Source organism: Cyprinodon tularosa, unplaced genomic scaffold (assembly GCF_016077235.1).
Source record: "Cyprinodon tularosa strain WSP-4 unplaced genomic scaffold, ASM1607723v1 ctg177, whole genome shotgun sequence".
Taxonomy (NCBI): domain Eukaryota; kingdom Metazoa; phylum Chordata; class Actinopteri; order Cyprinodontiformes; family Cyprinodontidae; genus Cyprinodon; species Cyprinodon tularosa.
Window position 1 is genome coordinate 447,301 of NW_024038589.1, and position 23,243 is coordinate 470,543.

Sequence of the window (23,243 nt, forward strand, 5' to 3'; positions counted from 1 at the left end):
CTTAAAGACAAAATGATTTTATTTTTTTTTTTGTCAGATAATCTGGTTTGTGTCTTGGACTCACTACCAAATCTTCTGTATGTAACTGATGACTGACAGGCTTCAGTCTTTCCACCCACTGAGCTGAAATTCTATTAGCGTTTTCCCTCCAGGCCTTTTTTTGCTGATGCTTCATCAGGCCTGTAGTTTGGAAGATGAAAGCGTCTTCTGATGAAAGGAGTTTTCTTTGCCTTCCATCTGAATTGCCTCGCTTTGTCTCTCCTATATTCCAATTTTATTTCTTTTTTTTCCCCCTTCGTCTCTGTAAAACAAATTATCCTCCATCATTGCATTTGTTTTCTCCTTTCCTCTGTTGCTTCTTTTTGTCTATTTTCTTTTGATTTCATCATCGTCTAGCCTTTCTCTTTTTCATAGATTGAAAGATTTCCAACAGCTGACAAAGTTGCTGACATTCAGTGATCTTAAACGCTTTAGCTGTTCAGAACTTGTCCATATGTTTCATGCTCTTCTGGCTGCAGCCCTCTGCATTTAGGTAGGCTTAGCACATGACCCAAGGGTTGCTAATTCATACAGCTAAACGGTTGATTGACTTGTCTTCTGCATGTTGGTGGCATTCTTTTCCTGCATCTAAGGAATATTGTAGTTTTGTGCTCAGCATGTTAATTATATCTGGGATAGAAAGTAGCAAACCTACCACCATCCATAATAACTTTTGCTTTAGGGTGATACAGGAATAATTGTTACACCTCACAAAACATTGTAGATATTTGCCTAAAAGTTGAAACATTTGGTCTCATCTGACCAGTGCGCCTCCATCCTCATGCTTGTTTAATATTTCAGTGATCCAACAACTTAACGATTTTGATAACAGCTTATTAATAGTTTGATAGCTTATTAATGCTTTAATAAACGCTTATAAACCGTTTAGTAATAGCTTATAAAAAGCTTAATAGCGGCTAATTTGTCAGAATTTGTAGAGTTGGTAGACAGAGCCAGTATGCAGAGGTGAGGGCAGAGATTGGTTCTCCCTGATTTATTGAAGGTGGTGGCAACAGACACATAAATCAAATAGCAATAAAGCAGGAAACACAGGAACTAGAATAGAGAATAACTAAGGAGGTTTTTACAGGATGAAATGGAGACAAACCAGCAATGAGCAACTGCAGAGAAAAAGTACATATACTAGGGGAGAAAAAATGGAGTAGTTCACTAACTGGGAGCAGGTGTGGACAGAAGGAGCTAGAAGGGAACTGAGGGGAAAGAAGAGTGGAACCAGGAAGCAATGCAGAGTAAGCAGCAAATACAACAGGGCTTCAATATAATCAGAAAGAACTGGGATGGCACAAAAAGGAAATGAGACTACTGACTAAGAAACAAAGAGCAACCAAGTTAAAACTAGACAACAGGGAAAAGACGGGACAAGATTAGATACCCATAAAGCCAGGGAGTAACTTAATATAAAAATAACCACATTAATAAATGACACAAAACTAGAAAGAAAAGACTAAACATAACCAACAAACACCAAATATGAGTAAAACTAGGAAGCAAAAAAAAAAAAAAAACAAGTGAAATCTAATTGAAAACCAGGAACTAACTGAATTTTAAGAGTCACACAAAATAAAACCCTAAACAAAAACAAAAACAAAAAAATTTCCAAAACCATGCAGACCGCCTCAAAGCAATAGTCAACAAAGGATAAAAATTGAAAAGACAGAATAACGTAAACCAACAAAAGGCAAAATTATAAATGACACAAAAGAAAAATTTGTAGAATTACTTCTATAAATATAAAGCAATTATATTAATGTTTAAATTTATTTTAATGACATTTACGTTTTTAATTCACCAATTATTGCATTTTACAATTTAATTGCATTTTTAAGATTTGAATGATGTATTAGATAAATAATAGATTAATATTGCATCTATGTATTATAGATAATTTACCTTAGGGATCACATCATAATTATTGCATTTAAGTAGCATATATAAACCTTTGGCTGCAGTGTATTTTATTCATGTGTAACAGAGTAAAGGGGGCCTGGATTGTTTACAGTAACCTGACAAACTGGGGGATCTTTCTGGTAAATGGGAAGCTGCAAATTAAAGTAAAAAGAGCAGGTGGTTACAACTCCAATCAGCAAGGATTTTAAATTTAGATATGAAATAATAATTTCCTCATTTCCTGGTCAGAACAGACAAGGACATGTCTGATTGTGGGAAATACACGAAATTTGAAAAACAAAACGTCTTTTTCACAAAAAAGCCAATCATGCATGTCGTAGAGCAAACCAACTACAGCTGCTAAATCGGTCAAAAAGCAGTGAAGACATTTATCTTCTGCTGTTGTGATGGTTGGTTAGCTGTGTCCTAACGTGAAAAAATTAGAGTGCATCATATCGGTTTTCTGTTCAGGGGTCTGCAGCGTTCTCCACCTACATCTCCTCCCCAGCTGCGATACAGACGCGGGTGACATTTGCAGCATAATGAATCGATTATCTCACAGAGCCATCAGCACATCTTTCCAACATAAACTCACCAGGAATGGAAAATGTTTTTTTCAGTTTTCTAGAGAATGTTATGAAAAAATCAGGCCGTGAAAAAGGAAGAATAGCCGAGTCCATCTTCTCTGTGCTGCATAATTACCTGACCTGTCATAGAATAACCTTTGGTGGTCCCTGGTGAGGCTGCCAATTCATTAAATTAATGCAGTAAAGCATCTGATGAAGTCTATATGCTGAATCAAGCTGTCATACAACACCGGCAGCTTTTTAATTTGATTATTTGTGAAATTCTCCCCTGGGAGGAATAAAGTTCTCCAGCTGCAGTGAGGCAAACCAAGGTGGGAGGCTGCTAGATTTAAATCTAGTTCAAATTAAATGGATTTTAGGCAGTGAAGTTAACCCATAGTATGTTTACTTTTTCTTTTTGGTCACAACAATTTTATGTAGTTTCTGTATCTTATTTTTGTTTTCTCTAATCTTTCTTTATCTGAAGCCCAACATAATTCAGGTGGAGGAATCTGTCTAAAGACAGTTATTAGTCCTGTACTCCTAAAACATGTCCTTTTTGTAAAAAGGACATGTTTTAAACATGTTTTAATGAAAGCTTTAATAGAGCCAGCAGGCATCATGAAGAAAAGGCTGTGTTCGCATTAAGGTTTCCTGAAGTTAAGTGAATTCTCAACTTTTTGTTTCTTTACACAAGAGAAAAACAAACACTTTAGCTTAGCAGTGGCAGCATCATGATGTGGGGGATTCTCAGCCTGCTGATTTTTCCATCCCAACATTCCCAGATTTAGTTTGAAATAATTTTCATTCAAGCCATAACTTTATTCCCAATGGGATTTTTTTCAAAAATGTTTTTTGTTTTACTTTTCCAAATGTTATGATTTAAATCATTTATAGCCTTTTCAATAATCAGAGAAAAAACGACTTTAGAGTTATAGCAGTCAGTTCCTTCTTATCATAAAAGAACATATATTTTTTTTATGTTTCCATATGTGTTTTGATTGTTTAAACGTCGATAAATCACAGAAGGTTTTGTGTCTCTGCAATGTTCATTGTAGAAGCTATGTAAATGTAAATTTTTGGGTGTTTTTTGATATAACGTAATATTTCGAGGCCTAGCTTCACTCTCTCTGCAATAACAAAAACTTGCTATTTTAATAACTTAAATTCAGCATGCCTTTTGAACAAAAGTACCAAATTTCAAGGCAATGGGTCAAAGCTATTGGAGGAGTTCGATCAAATTTAGAGGCTTTAAATGAGTTACATTTATAGGCCTCTTTTCCATTACCCTAATCTTAAGCCGATTAGATTCTAATCTGAATTCCAGCTGGACTAATAGAAAAGAGCTAAAACACATCTGACAAGGGATTTCAATACATTTGTAGGCAGAAGCTGTACTGTGCTTGTTTATAGATGTTTGAGATCAGCCTGTTTTCCAGTGTATTCCTGTTTCTCTGACTGTGACTGGCTGGATGTGCTCTCTTCACCCTCTGACATGTGAGCTGGCTCGGAGCTCGTCTGCCTGGCTGTGTGTTTCCTGGACGGGGCCGCCTTTTACAGCTGCTTTTTGTATCTCTGCTTCTGTCTCCTTGAACCCCAGTCGGCCTCAGCAGATGGCCGCTCACACTGAGCCTGGTTCTGCTGGAGGTTTCTTCCTGGTAAAAGGGAGTTTTTTCTCTCCACTGTTGTTACAAGCATGCTTATTGTGAGGGATTGTATTTGAGTCAATGCAATCAACTGGTTTTCCTTAGATAGAAAACTTTGAATCAATTTGACTGTATGATCTGGTGAACTGTAAATTACCTTGAAATGATGTGTTGGGAATTGGCGCTATATAAATAAAATTAATTGAATTGAATATTAGTATTTTTTTTGTAAAACACCAAACCTTGTGCAAATCAGTGATTATATTTCTTTTACCACAACAGACTGGAGCGGCTCTCCCTCAAGCTCCGCTGTTGTATTGAGCACATCCTGTTATCTAAACTCTGTGTTTTAACGCCTCTTTCTCCCCGACTAAAAAAACAACCCTTCCTCTGATACATCGATCTGTGATTTCTCTTTATCATCTTTGGTTGTTATGTCTCTTCCTCCTTAAACCTTTGCATATTTTTTCATATTTTAAACACAAACCTCATCGTGTTTTATGGGGAATCTTTTTTTATGAGACAAAATGAGGAGAATAACTTTGAAGCAGAAGAACATTTACGTGGGGCTTCCTGTTCAGTGAGTTGCTTATAATATTATGGTCCAATAAAGGGAAACCAGATTTCGTTTCCTGGTGTTAGATGTTACTTAAGCTTTGGTTTCCATGGTTTCTTCTTTACTTTAACAGTGAACCGCTTCTTTCTTCTGTGGTTGTCCAGGTTACCAGGGCCGTCCAGAGTACCCGCTGCAGGCGGCGGGGCATCCAGAAGCCCAGGCTCATCCAACCTCAACCGCCGGAGTCAGAGCTTCAACAGCATCGACAAGAGCAAGCCTCTCCAGTATGCAAGCGGCAACGATAGAGGTGAGGAATGTTGGAGACGACGCTTCAACAAACACAAAGAGAAAATAAAGAAAAAGATTTTCTTTTCAGATTTTAAAATGTGTGGTCTTTATAGTTTGGATCAATGTTACAAACAAATTCTACTGGACTTGGCAATTTTATTTTATTTTTTTATAAAGCATATCCTGATTGAACGGTTTGTCAGAGAAAGCCTCAAATTTCAGTTTTCCATATACATAATAGTAAAAATAAATAACTAAATAGATTTTTAAAAAGCCTCTATGTTTCTTTTTTATATATATAAAAATTAAACAAATAAATAGATAAAAGATATTAAGAGTAAATAATAGTAAATAATAATTAACTTAATAGATAGAAAAATAAAACATCTTCTCTGTGTCCCTTTTTATTGAATAATAATAAAAATGCATGACTAAATAGAAGAAAAAATAAACCTCTGTCTTTTTTTGATGAATAATAATTAAAATGAATAATAAAATACATGCTAAAAAAGATAAGAAATAAAGTCTTCTCTCTGCGTCTTTTTATATATTATAAAAATAATAATATAAAAATAATAAAAAATGAATAAACTAAATAACAAATTTGAAATTTGGATCTTTATATCACATTACCTCAGTAGACCTCTAAACAGCTTTAAGCATGGTGAAGGAGGGGTGATAATATGGGCTTGCTTCGTAGTTCTATGATCTTGGTACATTGTAGGCAATAATTCTGTAACATCTGACACCAACCATTCAGCATGGTGGTGGAGGGGTCATGATGTGGGCTTTTATCTATTTATTTATTTATTTATATAGATCCACTGGACCAGGCTGTTAGAACCATGAACCTCTGTATGCCAAAGTATTCCTCTATGTGGAAATGTTAAATATTAAATGTTGAAAAAGTCAGCATTGAATCCAGGGGAAAAGTACTGATGAAGAAAAAATAGGTTGTTCTTTGACTGGAGCTCAGCCTCACAATGTGTTAGAAACGAAAAAAGAACGAAGTGCGAAAAAATTAAAAATATACCTGAGGCAATATCCTAAGGTGAGTTGGTAAAATTCCAAACATTTAAATGTGATACCGGTGATCAGACAGAATTTCTTTATCGTTATTATTTTTGTAATAATAGGTATAAATATAATGGAATTGAATGCCATTTTATATGCTTTAATAAATAACTTCAAACAAATCATGATTTAATATCCCTTAGATCTTATAGCTGGTCTAATTTCCTTCTTCCCATAACTGCATCTTAGAGACACATCATTTGCATTTTCCATCTTCACCACATGAGGGCACTGCTGCCACAAGTCAGCCCCGATCCCAGGTATTCCTCATCTACAGATTTAACAAATCTGCTGAATTCTCTCCAGTTCTGATTATGACATTAGAATAATGCGGCAGAAACACCTCAGAGACCAGTGTCTCACTAAAGCACCCGCCCTGTCAAAAATAAGTCACCTTATGAAGAGGGGTGTCACTCTTTTTGGAAAAGCTCTTTCCACCTGTGAGAGTTAATATTAGTATGTAATAAAAAAAAGTATTTATTCTTATATTTTGCCCTCTTTTAAAAGTTTTACCATATAAAAGGGTGAAAGACGTGATGAAAAGCAGCAGATTGATATTTCTACTGCTTTCTCAGAGAACAGTGGTGTCAACCTGTAACACTAACTTTCCGATTGTAAGGAAAAAGACTGAAGAGGAAAAGCTTCACTCTGGGGAGATGAAACTAGCTTGGTTGAAAAGAAAAAGAGAAAAGTACCAACAAAGGAAAGGAAAGGAAATCAATTGCTGGAAAATGTCAGCAACACAGCTCTGAGCTTCAGGGCAAAACGGTCCACAGAGGAGCAGATACAGGAAGCCTGAGCTAAGAGCTGTTTCACTCACATCCCTCAGAAGATTTCACTCTGTTCAGTTCTTTGTTTTTTGGTTTTACATATTTCTCCCCATCAAATCAGACATCCATGTGGTTTTGCATCATTGTTTTTTTTTTGTTGTTATTTCCTCCCTTCCCTTCTAATTCCTTTATTTTTAACCAATATTCCTCCTTTAGATCCTCCTTCAACGTGATCCACATTCTAAAAAACGTTGTTTTTATCTCTGTTTAAATGTTTCTTTGCTACTTTGACCCATTCAGTTTAAAGGTAAAGGGAATAAGATTTTTTTTATTGCTCTAACAGCAGATTTCTCTAAGCCGTTTCCCTGGCCCACAGCATCACAGATGTTGCGTCCTTTGTGTTGCAACCAGTCCAGCTAGTGTTTGTTGCTGAAACATTCGATCTTTGCTCCAGCAGACATCAGCTTGTGGTTCCAGATAAGTTTCAAAGTAGCATGTTTTTATTTTAAGGTCTCTTTAATGTCTTATTGTAATTATGTTTAAAGAATTGATATTTATGAATCTAATAAACCACTATATCATGTTTGAATTGATTGATATTTGCCTTTAGACACACAAATAAACAATAAATGACAGTATATGTCCTTGTAACATAAATTAAAGTCTGAAAAAGGGTCTATTTGCCCACCCTCCAAAACCAACTTAAATTGGACAAGAAATCAGTGCAATATTGGATTATTAAACAAGGGGAAACTGTTGGATCCTTCTAACAGAAACATTATTTACCATCTGGCTGCCTAATGTCTATATAATGTGGAGACAGAACCCCAGATGGCAGTCGATCAGTTGTTGCTTTTTAACTGGGTCTATGGACGGTTTCTCTCAATGATGTTTAGAAAGTCTAACATCAAGAAAAAGAGGCATTTTATTTATCAGCTGGGGCAAAAAAAAAAGAAGAAAAACATCACCAAGGGATGCGGTTGCTATGACAACTTTAAATGGAAGTTAAAGTGAGGTGGTCCTGTGTGGTAGCCTCCAGGGTGGGGATGGAGGATCTCTAAAGGTGGGGTTAATTGAGTGGACTCAGACACTTCATCTCCTTAATGCTTCTAATCTCCTTCATTAACATGTAGAAACCACCTGAAGGGAATAATAAAAATATAGACGCCTTGTTTGTTTACTTCTCACATGTTGCTGCTTAAAGTAGGCTAGTTGTAGAGATCTTTATATTGCATTTATTTTAAACGATTTACTAAACCCATTTTTGCCAAACTTTGTAAAAAGATAAGGAAAAGACCCTTGAAATTCCCCCATCTTATGTTTCAGAAGCTGTTAAAAAGCAGATTTTTATTCTGTTTTGATAAAACAGCAGGACCCTCGCCATACAAGCTCTCAGGTGTGTGCACTAAAGCAGAAGGAGACACAGCCGGCGTTTAAGCCTCGGTTATTTTAATCCCTAACAGTCTGAGCGCTGCGTGACGCTCAGGCTTTTTAAGTTCCGCTTTCAGGATTCAGAAAACAGTTTGTGTCTCAGGCCCAACAAGCTGAATCAAAGCCTTCTCCTCCCATTCCTGTCTGCCTGAAGTGGCATTACAGAGCAGACTGGTGGTGACTCAGAACTAGCTGAGCCCTGCTCACTGGGCTGACTGACAGCCAGACAGACACTCAGCCTATTGGTGCATAACTTCATGGTGTCACCCTGTCGTCTCTCTCCTCCACTCTTCCTCTCCCTCAGTATGTTTAGACAACCTTATTTCCTAGGCTGTGGATGCTGATTGTCTATTGGCTTCATCAGGAAAGGTTATTTTTCTTCAACCGAAACAAAATAATTTAGCTCATGTGTGTTTCTTAAATCCTGTGTTGTTATGTTTTTAGATTAGTTTTTGAGTCCCTCTGTGTTTGATTGGAGGGTTTGCTGCTTTTCTATTATCCTGATAGGGAGCAACAGGTGTTTTCTGACACGAAATGTAGTCTAATAGGTCTGGTTAGAGATTTATGAGCTGATTTCATTAAAAAAAATACCACCTAGTGTTTAATTTTAGTTTAAAGTTTAGCTGTGTATAAAGATACAACCCTCTTGTTAATCCATCCATACATCCATCCCTTATATAAAGCAGGGATCATGTATTGTGGGATTTCTTTCTAAGATACATTTAAGGAACTTTCATAACATTTGGAATATTTTATAATCGCAAAATCTGTTTTTCGTCTTGCCAAACTTTGTCTTCCTTAAGGTATATATGTTCTGGATCTTTCCACATTTCTTTGCAAATTTAGCCACAAACTTATGTTCATTTGATTTATACACGGTACATCAAAGTTACACATATTCCACAACCTTTGACACTAAATATGTATCATAAATATTTCTTTCTCTGCACTATAAAGCTGAGGAATAGCTTTTTGAACAGGAGGATAAAAGGATGCTGACTTTAATCCCCTTTGAAGAAATTAACGCAACCTTTCTCCTTTGGAATTACTTTCTGTAGGGTATTTTTTTACTCTTTGAATGCTTTCATTTTTAGCTGAATTTGTATAAAACCAGAAAGTGAAAGAATATTCTGAAGTAAGCTTTGCTTCCCCATCTTAAGAAGAGATGACTTTCTTCAGTACTAAAGTATTGATAATGTAGGTAAATGCAGTAGTCATCTGCAAACCTGATATTATCTCTATCTTTAATCTATACATGAGTTTTATTTAGCACAACTTTCAATGCATCTTTAATGATAAACAATTGATTTCAAGCAACAAATAATTTTCCTTGCAGACATTGGGCATTGTCCCTACACGATCCGTCCCGGAAGCACAACCCGTCCTGCACATGCGCAAACGGATATACATCCGGGTGTCCATAAATAATGTTGCTTACTTATTTCTATCCTTAACTCACTAAAAGATGATAATACACATCGTTAGAAAATGTTTTATGACATTTGTGACACAATTTGATGCTTTTTACATTTTCTTTATTAAACTGCTTCTCTGACATCATCGGACATGTTCAGAGCAGTCTGGCAAAATATGATTAAACCACGTTTATCTGCATTTTAGTTGTTTCTTTCTTTAGATTACTCACTATATACCATAAGGTTGAAACGAAACGAAAACATAAAACTCAAAAAGACTAGATTTATTTTTAAATCCAAAGCCGAAAAAAAGTAGCCACCGGAAGAAGCGAAGTTGCCCATTTCTGGTGCAAATTATAAAGGATTTTAAGGCATTTATTTTCTCAGGAAATAAATTATTTACCTTTAACACATTATATTTTAGTACGTTTACTATTTTTGGGGAGGAAAAAACATTATGTAGGTCTTTTTAACAAAATAAAATTGAGAGCGAGCCGGATGTCTTGCACAATCAGCTCATTTGCGCATGTGCAGAACAGATTGTGCAATGATACTGCCACCTGTGGCCAACGCACAGAACTGCAGTACTCTACTGCTCTTCACTTGACGTGGAGTGTCCGAGTTGAGCTGGTTACCATCTTGAATAAAACGCTTACATTGTTTGCAAGGTCCGACCCGTTCAAAATGGATTTCCACATCCGCTGAAAATCGCTGGAACTTCCGACCTTAAGAAAATTTTGGAAAATAGGCTACAGCCTTATAGATGCATCGGTGCTGAAAAATTAAGGCATCAATCTGCTCATCATATAAATTTTGATTTGTAAAATAAAATAAAATGTCTTTTTAAGTTGTAATCTAAAATTATATTTCTCTTTTTATTCAGAATCGGTGAGGGGCCTCCCTGTACCCAGTGGGATGAATGGGAGTGGGATGGGTGGAATGGTTCCCACCAGTCTCAGTGGGCAGCAGCTGGCCTCTGCCATCCCCTCACCCACCTCTGGGAAGTCCTGGCGCAGCAAGTCAATGAACCTCAAGCACAGCGCCACTTCCTCCATGCTGGCAAGCCCCACCCATTCACCTTCCACCACCCCTTCACCCCAGGCCCTGGAAGGTTTTCACGAGGCCTCCAAAGTTGGGTTAGGAGCTGCACCTCCACAGAGGTCAATGTTGGAGAAGTTCCGACTCATTAACCCTCGATCAGCCTCAAGAGCGTCACCATCCATGGCGGAAATGACGCTGCAGGAGGAGGATGACCTTTCGGAGTACGGGGACGATGGACAGACCCCGACAGGGTCATTGTGCAGCAGTGGCAGTAGCAGTGCTACCGCCAAACAGAGCTCAACAAAGACGCCAGCGTCATCCGTTTCTGCACCTAGCAAAACCTCTTCTTCATCCTCATCAAAAACCTCTGCCAGTGGCAGCAGGTCCTTGGCCCCATGCAAAGACAAGGAGGATAAAAACAAGTCTGTGAAATCTTCAAAAGACAGCTCTCCACCAAAAGAGGAGCGTGAGAATTCAGCCGACTCCACTAAGAAATCCTCCAAAATAGCCAGCCTCATCCCAAAGGGAGGAAAGTCATCGTCAGGAAAGAAAGATGGCGGCACTTCCTCTGCTGCCAGCGGCATCCCAAAACCAGGGCTTAAAGCTCCGTCCACAACATCAGGCAAACCTCAGAGTCAGTCCCAGAACCAAGCTGCCTTAAACAGCAGCGGCAACATGAGGACAGGTGAAGGAGAGCGAGCCAAGCTGACCAAAGGAGGACAAGGTGGGAGTTTTTACATACAGCGCTCCTCTGGCGGTACGGAGGGGAAACGGACTAGTATGACCTCGTCTACCAGTACCTCAGCCCTATCTGGAACCAGTGGGATGCTTGTAGGAGGAGGAGGTGGGGCACCGGGAGGAAACGGAGTGGTTCTACTTCCACAGCAGCAGCAACACAACCACCCCAATACGGCCACGGTGGCGCCCTTCATGTACAGGTGAGCTGTGAAAAGGTTCAAAACCGATGCCTCTTTGAAATCTATAGGCCTACAGACCTTTACACTCAAATACACACACCCTGTGAAGTCTTGGAGTTTTCCCAGAGATCAGCTGCCTCTCCCCACCATGCATCATGCTCTCGCCTCCACATCTCTTCACAGTCATTACAGAACAAATTAGCATCCTCTGCTCTCTGCTTGCCAAAGCCTATTATTTGGCTGTCTGTTTTTCATCCTTAATGTGAAATTCAAGACATCGGCAGTGTTTAGAAATCCTTTCAGTGTCTCTTTATTCCGACAAGGTTGATTTGACATGTTCAGTTTGGATTTGTCACCCTGATGGTACAGTGATCAGGAACAGAAAACTATTAATGCAAGGGCAACACTATGCATTCCCTTTGAATTATAGATATTTTCACTCACCATCATTGATTTAGTTAAAACTCAAGCCCTAAACTTAGTTAGAAACAATTAAGTGGATAAACCTCTAAAGTCTTCTCCAGTCTACTAAAAACTAAAAAGAGATTTTTAGTTTTTAGTAGTGCACAGAAAAACAGAGCTAACAGATGAGCACGTAGGACGGCCTTACCTACACGTATTCCCAGAATGATGGACAATTAGGAGGACCACTTATTTAGATGATCCACCCGGAAATAAAAGATCTTCCCCCCTACTTTTAATGTTCTTCATCATTAAAGGTAGGATACAAAGTGGGTTAATAACAGAAATAGAGCTTTCATTGTTTTACAGCAAAGACTGGATGGTTAATATTGACAAAAGGCACAAAAAAAAAAATTTATTAGAATGTTCTGCCAAATCTGAGAACGTGTCATAGCAACTGTCTCAGCAAGCACAAAACCAAAATTCTCTGAGAGGAGCTTAAAAAATCGTGTTTTGGTTTTGATCGACAAACCTTCACTGTTTTAAGCAATGACACTTAGATATGTAGCCATGCATTGCTTTAGAGGGGCTCTCTGAGTGGGCTAAACATTTTCCACCTCCAATAAGTTATAAAAAAGTAACATGAATAAGCACCTTTAAAGGTATTGTAGAGGATTATTTAAAAGACCCGCCCTCTCCACTTGAAAAAAAGGGTGTGAGAGCATACAGCCTCAAACGCTTAGGGAAGCAGTTGCAGGATCTGTTCTTTGACTGGGTGCTGTTCGTCAACCACTGAAATGCGCTCACTTGACAAAGATTCTTCATTTTCGTCGCTATGGCAATCCGTTTCCGTGTGTATGTCTGCCATCCAATCTCCTGGAGTGACATCTAGAACTGACAAAGGAATGCTTATCTTTTAAAAAAGCTTTATTTTCAATCATTAGTATCTGATTGTCTCAAGACTCTAGGAGGTAATGACAGGAGATCGCTTGCAATTAAGCCTTCCGTCCTGTCTTTAAACACAGTGATGTATATAATGGGGAAATTGGTCACGTTGTCTAGTCTCTATATCAGTGTCCACCTGCAGGCCTCAACAGAGGCTCCCAGCATGCTTTCGGGTGGTGGGAGGGTTCTCCCTGCTCAACTTTTCCATCATTTTCCTCTCTATTAATCTTGTAAGGGTTTTAGCATATTATCATCCAAGTGTAATAAACACTTTAGCACATCATAAATCCTGTTTAATCAGATGAAAACAATCTGCATCATAGTCTTTCCACTCATATAGATCTTAGTATTTTTTTAAATCGGTGATTGACTTTTAGCTTGAGCTGTGGGTGTGGCTACATTATGTATTTGGTATTCATTTTTATTATACATCAGCATTGTTCAAATAAGCTTTGGTAGAGGATATCTATGCAGCTAAAGGTGGAAGCTGGCAGTGAGGGGAAATAATTCACATGAGCTGAAGTCAGTCTCACAAATGGAAGCCTGCTGTTATCTGCGGTTCTGCAGGTGGTGGCGGGCAGCCGTGTGTATGTGAGGGAGGGACGCTGTTGGCCTTTGCTTAGATCTGTGCGTCTGCTTGTTTCAGCTTTCCTCTTCCCATATTTGCCCCTGTTGCTCTGCATATACTTTAGATTTCTAGTGTAAAGGAGGGAAATCTTTAAAAGCATTCTATGCATGTGTTTCCACAAAGCCATTTTCACCAATTAAAACCCAACATGGTGTTAAAAAAAGTTTATTTTTATATAATAGACAAGCTTACAGGGTGTCTTCTCTTTTCCTTGCAGATTTTAATGTTAGCAAGAGTGCTGCCACATGATTATAAATCCAATAGTTTGGGTCAGCAGATACCCGACTGTTTAAAAACTGAACTGGGTCTGATGACAGACACTGGTAGAACTCTATAAGAAAAATCTCAATGAAGTTATTTAAATTTTACTGGGGAAAATAGCCTATGACTGCATAATGAAATCAAAGTGGAGCAGGTAACAGTTATTTCTGCTCATGTAAGTAAATGCCTGGATTTTCCTTCTTATTATTCTTCCCGCCTGCAGGACGTTCTCAGAAAACGATTGCACCACGGTGGCCCCAGCCGACCCCTGTCTCAGCCCCACCAAGGGAGAGCTGGTCTACAGCAAGACAGCCAAACAGTGCCTGGAGGAGATATCAGGTACGACACACACACAGGCGCGCTGCAGGCTCTGTGTAGCTCATCGCCTTCTCTCCGCTGTGTGGGTGTGTAAATGAACACTTATATATGGGTTGTATTAGGAATTTTACCCCTGCTGATATGCATCTATATTGATTCCAAATTGACCATAAAACTGCTACAGTTCTGATCTGCATGTTTATGGGCTGAATTATTTAACAAGAAATAAAACTGTGTAATATGTATAATATTGTTTCGTTTAAAAGCTGTTTTTATCTTTCAAAGCAAAGCTTTGGTAGCACCAGATGTGTTATTATGGAGCAGATTTTGTTCCATAATTGATGAAAAAGGTTTTGAGAATAACTGTTTTCTCTGATTTTTACAATTGTTTCAAACTTGTTTTTTCTAATGTAATTTTCATTTTTTTTAATTTTCTTTTTTGCAGGTTTTATTGTTTTTATTTCTGTTTTTCTTTCACATTTATTTTTGCAGGTTTAATATTTTCAAAATCATTAAAAACAGTCAAATATAAAATGAAATTATTTGAAAAAAATGGAAAATCGATTTGAAAAAATGTTATTAAAAAAATAACAAATATTTTTTATTTTGCAATAAATCTAAGAGAACAGCACAGTTGCTCTCAAAACCTTTTTATTTTATCTATTAAAGCATTTATCAGTGTTTTATTTTTATTTTTTTATATCTTTTACAAGACATGTTCCTTTTTTGCTGCAATAATGGAACAAAATTGACTTTATATTTCAGCTTATCAGTGTTTACATTCTACAACATGCTGGTGGTGTTTACCTGAGGGATTTGAATGTTTTTTCCCGTTTAATGAACGGAAGGGAAAAGGTCAGGATATATATTGCCACGGCAACAAACAGCATCACCAGAAGTAGATTGCTAGCTTCCTTTCTAAGCCTCTGTGGAATGATTAAGATTGGATATGATGTTATAACTAGTAAAACATACAATATTAGAACTTTTGATTATATGTTAATGAAATGTCAGAGATAAAAGAGTGAAAATGAAGCGATATACTCAACAGGGCGTCACCGTTTTATCCTTCTGATCACATTTTCTAGGCTAGATCATGCAGTGTTTATGATTCTGATGTGTTGTAAGGCATTTTGAAGTGTCTTGAGAGAAAGGTGAGCAGCTCATCCAGAGACTGACGTCATCTTCTCTCTGTCCAAAACAGGCCATCTGATTCTGGCCTGATTGCTTTGCATGATTTGGTTGCGTTAAAATAATTGGTTATGTTTGCTCCTTTACCGTTTCAGTTCAAACAAAGTTCTCTACTATTACATCATATAAGAAGGGATGCTACTGATTGAAAGAGTCTGTCTCTGTTGAGTTTTTGCAACCTAATTGTGGAGCTGTTGTTCTAAGGAGTTTTCCTTCCAGTGAACTGGAGGATGGGCATGAGAGACGTTCTGTTTAAGGAGAAGTCATTTGCCTAAATTCTTAATAAAGACACAAATGGAGCAAAGTGGGCCCAACAGAGAAATAGTAATATTCCATTTTTAAACAGAATAAACTGTCATGAATGAAAATAGAAACATACATTTAGATTGGATAGTTGTTTTTTGTTGTTGTTGTTTTTTTACTGAAATTGGTTTTGTTGCAAAGCAGATGAAATATTGAAGACAAAAGGCTGCTTCTAAATTCTTTAGGTTCACCTTAAATCTTTGGGGTAATTTGGTTTCACTTTAGGAAAGGATTCCCAAACATGTTAGAACTGGGTTTAAAATGGCTGTGCTGCCAGGTGTAGCGGTGTGTCCACAGAGATGATAGTGATGATAGCGATGTTTATAGAGAATATTATTCTAGGACATTCTACTGACGCATTGTGTCTATAAAAGGCGTTCTGATGTCATGTGTTGCTACATGTATTAACCTAAATTAAAAAAAATCAAATACACAATCAAACTGGTTTTGGTGACGGGAATCACTTTTACATCAGAGGTATGGAAAGCCCAAGTAAAAAAATAATAGATTATATTCAGAAACAGATGACAACGTGAGAGAAAAACAGTCAGTTTAAAGAAACACTACCCGTGTTTTGGCAATACTATATATTTTTTTTTTCTTTTCATAAAAAACCCAAATGGGGTATAATTTATGGAGAGCTGTTTTATTCAAAATGAATGAAATAAAGAGAATACAGTTATAAATAAAGTATTAATTATTCCAAATAATCAATACATTTACTGATTAAACAAAACAACATATTTAAAATACATTTTTAGCTTATTTTTCCATTTCTTTATTAACTTAAATACATATTCTTTTTGTAATTTAAGCTGTTAAGACCTCTCTGTGTCTGTGCCAAAAAAACATATGAAATAAAAAAATACATAAAATTAAAAAGGATACATTTCTAAATAAATACATTTTAAAATAACCAAGTATGATTATATATATATATATATATATATATATATATATATATATATATATATAGTATTAAAAATAAAATATCTTGAAAGTAACTTTTTAGAAAAACAAATAACAACTTAAAAATAAGCTAAGAAATATATTTTTATTATATAATTTGTGTATTTCATATATACATTTTATTCATTTGATGGAATATTTATTAAATTATTTAAATTCCAATGAAATGGCTCTTTATACAGATTTGCTTTAGGTAATATGGGTATACAGTAAGTTTACAGGAATATCTGCAAATTTTTAACATAATAGAACCAGCCAACAAACCAGCACTGAAAAACAAAAGGGTTGCTCAGAGGATGTCTATTGTTTATCTTTCTTTTTTCTCAGGTTCAAATGAGCTGCAGCTGCTTTCCTTTAGTATTATTTACATCTTAAGTTGACTTTGCTCCTGTAACGTGCTCATAGTAAAGGTGGCTTATCACATCTTTGAGGAAAATTGGGGTTTTACATTTTAGAGCAGCAGCTTGTTTGATTTCAGTCAGAAATGCTTTCATTGGAACCAAATTCCAAACTCATCATAGAAGAGGAACTAGAGCTCAGCCTGGATGAAAAATCAAAGAAACCAGTCCAAGATTGGAAAGGAAGATTGTCAAGCTGAAAAACAGGAGAAGTCTACAAAGCAAAGTTTTGCAAAAACAACAGCGTGTGATTATAGGTTAAGGGATGTCGAGTGGGCAGCAACATTCCAGCCTTTTTGCTTCGATCGTGGCTTTTCCAAAGCCCGTCATTTGCAGGATAAAATTAGACAAAACGGTGCTGACCATCCTCTTTGTTTCAGCGCCATTATATACACTTGCTTTTTGTAGTCACAGGTTTCAGAGTCGATTCTCATCCTTCGCTTTCTGGCTCTTCCTCTGTGGAGGAGCGGGAACACGTCTCTGACAGGGCAGTTTAAGATTCGGCATACCACAGATACCACATGACAAGCCTGCTCATCCTGCAGACACATGTGGAGGCCACGGCAGGGGTGTCAACCCTTCAGACAACGAAGCATCACCACTTTATAAAACATGTTATTTGTTCTCAGATCAGGACACAGAGCTCTAAATATTAATATTGCTTGAAATGTATCTCATTTGACTCATCAAACCACTGTGTTTTACTTTGTCAATGACCGAGGTAACATTTTATTCTATATATCAAATAAATCAAGTCAAATCAATCACTTATAAAGCCTACAAAATCTAGCTAGAAAAAAATAAATCTATCTATTCAAACCCCCCATCCCCCCCAAACACACCTTTTTATTCCTAAACATGGTGGTGGCAGCATCATGCTGTTGGATGTTTATATGGTTTATGGTTTCTTTTATAGACCAGATAGGATATTTGATGAAAAACTGAGGAAAAACTTTTTAGGATGCTAAACAAACAGCCAGAGCTTTGATTAAAAGGTTTGTATCAGATATATCAAGCTAAGGTTTCTTGGGACACATCTATCCTCAAATTGTAGAGATGTGTATAAGTAATGGCCTACAAATTGATTAGAAGGTGCTGCTGATGTGCCACAAAACTCTGTGGCACAACTTTTTTTCTCTTACCTGATTGATTTTACCTGAATTGAAGTTGACAAATTGAAAGGGAGCGGCAGCCTAGTGGTTAAAGCACATACTCCCAAAGAATGCCACTCTGGTTCCCTGAGCAAGACCCTTAACTCAACTCTGCTCCTTGGGTGCCACACAATGGCAGCCCACTGCTTCCTCAAGGGGATGGGTTAAAGGCAGAGAGTTAATTTCCCTATTGTATGACAATAAATGAGCTTAGATCTTTGCGGCTTGAATGCATACATCTATTGTCCATCTATGCATTTCCTACAGATATCATTGATTGTACTAAACCTTCTCACGTTGAGTCTTTGGGAAGAAGGGTGTAGCTGTACGTCTGGTAATGTATGTGTTCCTACTAGAAGTATGTTGGTACGGCCCTTACAGTTCATATCAAACACATCTACCAAACAAATATACCTTTTCTTTTATTACCTAAACATGTGCAAAATGTTTATGTTTGTATATGGAATCTAATCTGCAATTCCATGTTTTGTAGCTTTTGAAAGTTAAACCAAAAATTGAACCCATACAAGTCCCAGTGCTCACTAATAACTGTATAAATGCAGAGTTAATCTTTTTCTTTATTATGAAAAAAGTGATTCGTATTCATTATGTGGTAGAAGAAAACAAAAATTAGATTTACTTGTTCTTACTTTTAATAAATAGCAGCCAACTTTAGCTTATAGTCAACAAACTGTGGCAGACTTCAGATGTTGCAAGTCCAAACCAATGAAATCCTTAGAGCTCCCATTGGTTAGAATCTACTTATATTTGGTATTGTTGACCTTACTCATAAAATGTTAATCAAATTCGACTCAATAAATTAAAGCTGATACTATTTATACAAAACAAGTAAAGAGCAACTGATGAATAGCTAAAAGTTGATAAAATAACCTTAATAGTATAAAAAAGGACGTAGTTATTTTTTATTTATTTGCTACTGGTATTTATTTTAATATTCACTAAGCCCAGTCATACTTCATAAAGTCTACTTAAACCTCAACTAATTCCTCTGATTGTCATAATTTCTGTTATTATTTTTCATGTTTTGTGATTAACAGTCTTTGCTAGTGGCCTTCAGTCAAAAGCAATAAAAGATTGCGTTGAAATTGGCTTTAAAAGGAAAGGATGGGGCTGATATGCAGTGATTGATGAGAATATGTTGGCTCATTGTTGGTCGGTGATAAGCTGCAGGGCTCACTTTTTCTACGCCCCCAAGATGGGGTTTAATTAAGTCAGCTGGGTAGATTGGTGCAGCAGGAGCTGCAAGCTTACAGGTGCACTGTTCAAATAGCTGGCTGAGGAAGCGAGGGAGGATAGCTGAGGGAAAGAAGTGAGCAGAAGAAGAGAATGAAAAGGGGATTAAGAGAAAGAATGCTGATAAACACTGAGTGGGGCTGAGCGGGAGAGGAGGAGGGAAAGCTGCGGGCTGCATGCTGGAATGTGCGTGAGTCTGACTTCACCAGCCATTTATTCTCCGCTGTGGAGAGAGAACAGTCAGTGTGTCAGGGAGGAAGCGGCAGAGCTGTGGAAGTGAGCTGCTGATTAAAGGAGAGACAGAAGGTGGACGGGGGGGAAGATAAGAGTGCATGACGAGAGACTGTCATTAAACAGAGGGAGAGATAAAGAGAGAGAAGACACAGGAGGAGCAGAGAGACTGAGCCACGGGAGATGTAGCGGCTTGTGCGTCCACGCCCCTGACCGTGGTGAGGCAGGAGAGTGAAGGCAGAGAGACGGCGTGCGGATGGAGTGGAAGGATGGAGGGATTTGGTCTGAATCATAGTCTGACCATGAGGATGGGCTGCTTCAGGGATGGATCAGGATTTCACCTGCACGCCTCAGAGAGTGGCTTTCTCTCCACTCTTTGCCCTATGCTCGCTTTCCCTCCTGCCCACTGAATCCTGGACCTCAGTGGGGAGGCGTGGGACCTATCCGTTTGCCTCCTCTGTTCTCCGGTTCCTCCCTCCCTCCATCTGCTTTCTCAGTGAAGGTGCAGCCAAGATGTGAAGTAGAGAGGGACACACAGGTGGACCCACTTGCACGTACCATACCTATTCCAGAGCCACCGGCGGTGAAGGCGTAGGCTGCAGTGAGGATGAAGAGAGGGGCAGAGTTCTCTGTGTATCAGGGGGGCAGCCCAGCCCGGCGGCCTCCCCAGCCTCTCCCCGACAACCTCAACCTGCGGATCAAGCAGCGCTCGCTCACCAACTTGACCCTGCTGAGCGACGGCGAGCAGCGGGTCTACTCCTTTGAACTTACAGAGACACCGTCTCGTCTCTCGCAACCTCTGAGCTCTTCACCTTACTCGTCATCTTCCCAGCGGGCAGGAGGCAGTCTGCAGGGCAGCCCCAGGAAGGAGGGGAGCAGCAGGAGCGCAGGTGTCCGGGGCATCAGAGCTCGTTCCCTGTCACTCTCCCTCACGAAGGTCCTCTCACAGTCAGAACATTCCCTCATCCCGGTCCCTTGGCGTTGCACAGGGGCAGGTGGGCGTCCTCAACGGGCGTCGTACAGTGGCCACCCGAGGTTTGAGCCACGGAGGAGGTCTAGGGAGGGGTCAGGAGCAGATGGAGAAAGCAGGAACGGATGTTCCAGCACTGAAACGGCATCAGGAAGGGGAGGCGGGAAGCAGGTTGGCAAGGAGAAAGACGGTGGGTACTGGGCAGAGGAGGAGGCTTCAGAGGGAGGTCCTCGAGAGGGAACGGCTCAGTTGGATAAGGAGGTGATCCTCACCATGCTGGGGGACTTGGAGCAGGTCCTGCACACCTCACCCCAGCCTCACCCGCGTAAGTTCCCCCCTCATCTCCTCAGGAATTCATCCTTAAACCAAATGCAGGAGGTTTGAAATATGTTCATGGTAACTCAAAGTTCTTAAAGACGCCTCCTTCAGAACATCAGATCAGAAAAGACTGTTTTAATCTTCGTGGAAGAAACAGACTTTCTCAGAGGAGGCTGGTTGTATTTTAAGATACTATTTAAACCTTTTTTTAAAGAGGCTTTAGAATAGGACACCATCCAGTTACTAAATCACCATCAAAAATGGATGATAAACAATCCAATCTATTTTAAAACCTGCAATCACCAACAGATTAACCATAACCTCACTGTAACCCTGTTTTATTTAAGTCCCTTTATTGCCCTTTTGCTGTGTTTTTATTGACAAGGTAGATAAATATGAGCTTCATCTGTAGGATCGAGATGATTGTTGCCGACTTTTTTTTTGGCAGGATGAGGAATGATGCAGCATTAAAACCAAAAATACCCCCAGGTCAAAATAGTGGGAACCTGATGCCTCCTCTCCAGAAAAAGCTCAGCCTCACCCTCACAGCCTGTGAATCACACACAGCCACTGCGATCAATACCTCATTATTACTTTGCATGTGCACCCACTTCCATGCATGTCTGCCTAACAGTTTATTTTGATGCATACAGACTTAAATATAGGAGATAGCTGCATGACTTCTGGACGTCTGGAAAAGCTTATTGCATTTTATCACATTGGCTTATTGGAGAACTCAGTCATTCACACTATACAGTTTCTGCTTATAGCAGGTTGATAATAGTTCCAGTATTATTTTTTATTGTAAATGTATGTAATGTAATTTGAAAAAAACGTGCATACTTTGTTTTCCACATTTTATCACATGAAAACTACATAGTTTCTGTTTTTTAATTGGGAAATTGTAGATCTTTTCAACACAGAACATAAAAAACTGGAATGGAAGAAAGTTAATATGTTTTATTTAGTTTTTTCCCCGCTGGTTGATTATTTTAAAAAACAGAAATCTGGAAAGTGTGAAAAATGTGTTTGTCACGATTCCCTTGGATGATTTAAATCATGAAAAGTTGTGAATAACAGGAAATCTCTGTGCAGTTTTCTCTTCAGTGATTTGCTGAATTATCAATCATATTTGATTGGTCATCAAGTAATGCCATGTCTGATAAATGCAAATTTAAAGATGCATGGATTACCAAGCGTGGTAATCAAAAGGATATGGAAAAAAAAAATTACATTTCTTTTTTTTGTCATTATAGATTATTTTTAAGCCTTCATGATGCTATTAGAAATAAACCATTTTGCAAAACATTTGCTGAAGACCTTTAAAGCCATAGCAAAGCCAACACATCCACGAATTATGGATATGAATGTCAACTTTGGGTATTATTGATAAGAATATAGGCTATATATTCATTACTATTTTGTTTATTGATTTTAATCAAACAACTCCTGCGTTCTTTAGTCTTATTGGATTTGCAGGTACGGTTCCATGCACAAAGTTTCACAATCGGTTTAAAATGCTTTTGGACTCAAAAACAAAAAAAATCAGATGTTAATCGTTACAGGGACATTTATAGATTGAATAAACAGCTGATCGCCTAAACATGCCGGTTCATTCATTTAGGGTGCACAACTGCACTAGCTTAGCCTGCATCATTCAGAATAACTGGATACTGATGAGCATTTACAGCTGATCCTCTTGATAAAAGAAAAAAACTTTAAGAAAAATGGAGGCTTATCAATTAATTGTTAGTCGGACGATAAGATCAAACAACTCTAGATTACTTCATTAATTGATAGCAAGTGTTTCTGGTTAGAATGGCTCAGTCAAAGTCTAGAGATAAATCTATTAGAGGATCTGTACTGATTTTCATTGATTGAATATCATATCTGACTAACATTGAGTTGTTTTCCACAGAAAACGATGTAAAAAAAAAATCGATATGAAGATGTGCAAAAGACACATCTCGAAAGGTAGTAATTCAGTAGGGTATTCACAGAATGGGATTCTTTAAATGCACACCACACTCCCCAGATTTTTTTTTCTTTTTAACGCCCAAAAATATTCTACAATTTTTTTTAAATCATGTTTTTTTTGTGTGTGTGTGTGTGTGTTTGTTAGGAACAGCGTTGTCCAAGTCCAGGCCTTAAGAGCTACTTATCTCCATTTTTAGACTCCATCACACCTGAATCAAATGAAAGTATCACCACCGAGCCTCTGCAGAGCTGAACAACAAGCTGGAGGGAAAATTT

The 23,243-nt window shown here is 38.1% G+C and overlaps 1 protein-coding gene across 20 annotated transcripts in view; it reads left to right on the forward strand.

The window, feature by feature from the left end:
• Positions 1 to 23,243, forward strand: part of nav3 (neuron navigator 3) — a 379,763-nt gene that overhangs the window by 276,041 nt on the left and 80,479 nt on the right. For 18 of the 20 annotated variants that reach the window (XM_038281868.1, XM_038281866.1, XM_038281856.1 and 15 more), the window contains 3 exons: positions 4,880 to 5,022; positions 10,577 to 11,672; positions 14,111 to 14,226. In XM_038281868.1, coding sequence (XP_038137796.1) covers positions 4,880 to 5,022; positions 10,577 to 11,672; positions 14,111 to 14,226 — 1,355 coding nt within the window. Of the gene's footprint in view, positions 1 to 4,879; positions 5,023 to 10,576; positions 11,673 to 14,110; positions 14,227 to 19,411; positions 20,998 to 23,243 lie in introns of those variants that run through there. The other 2 variants (XM_038281872.1, XM_038281873.1) reach the window with 2 other exon arrangements.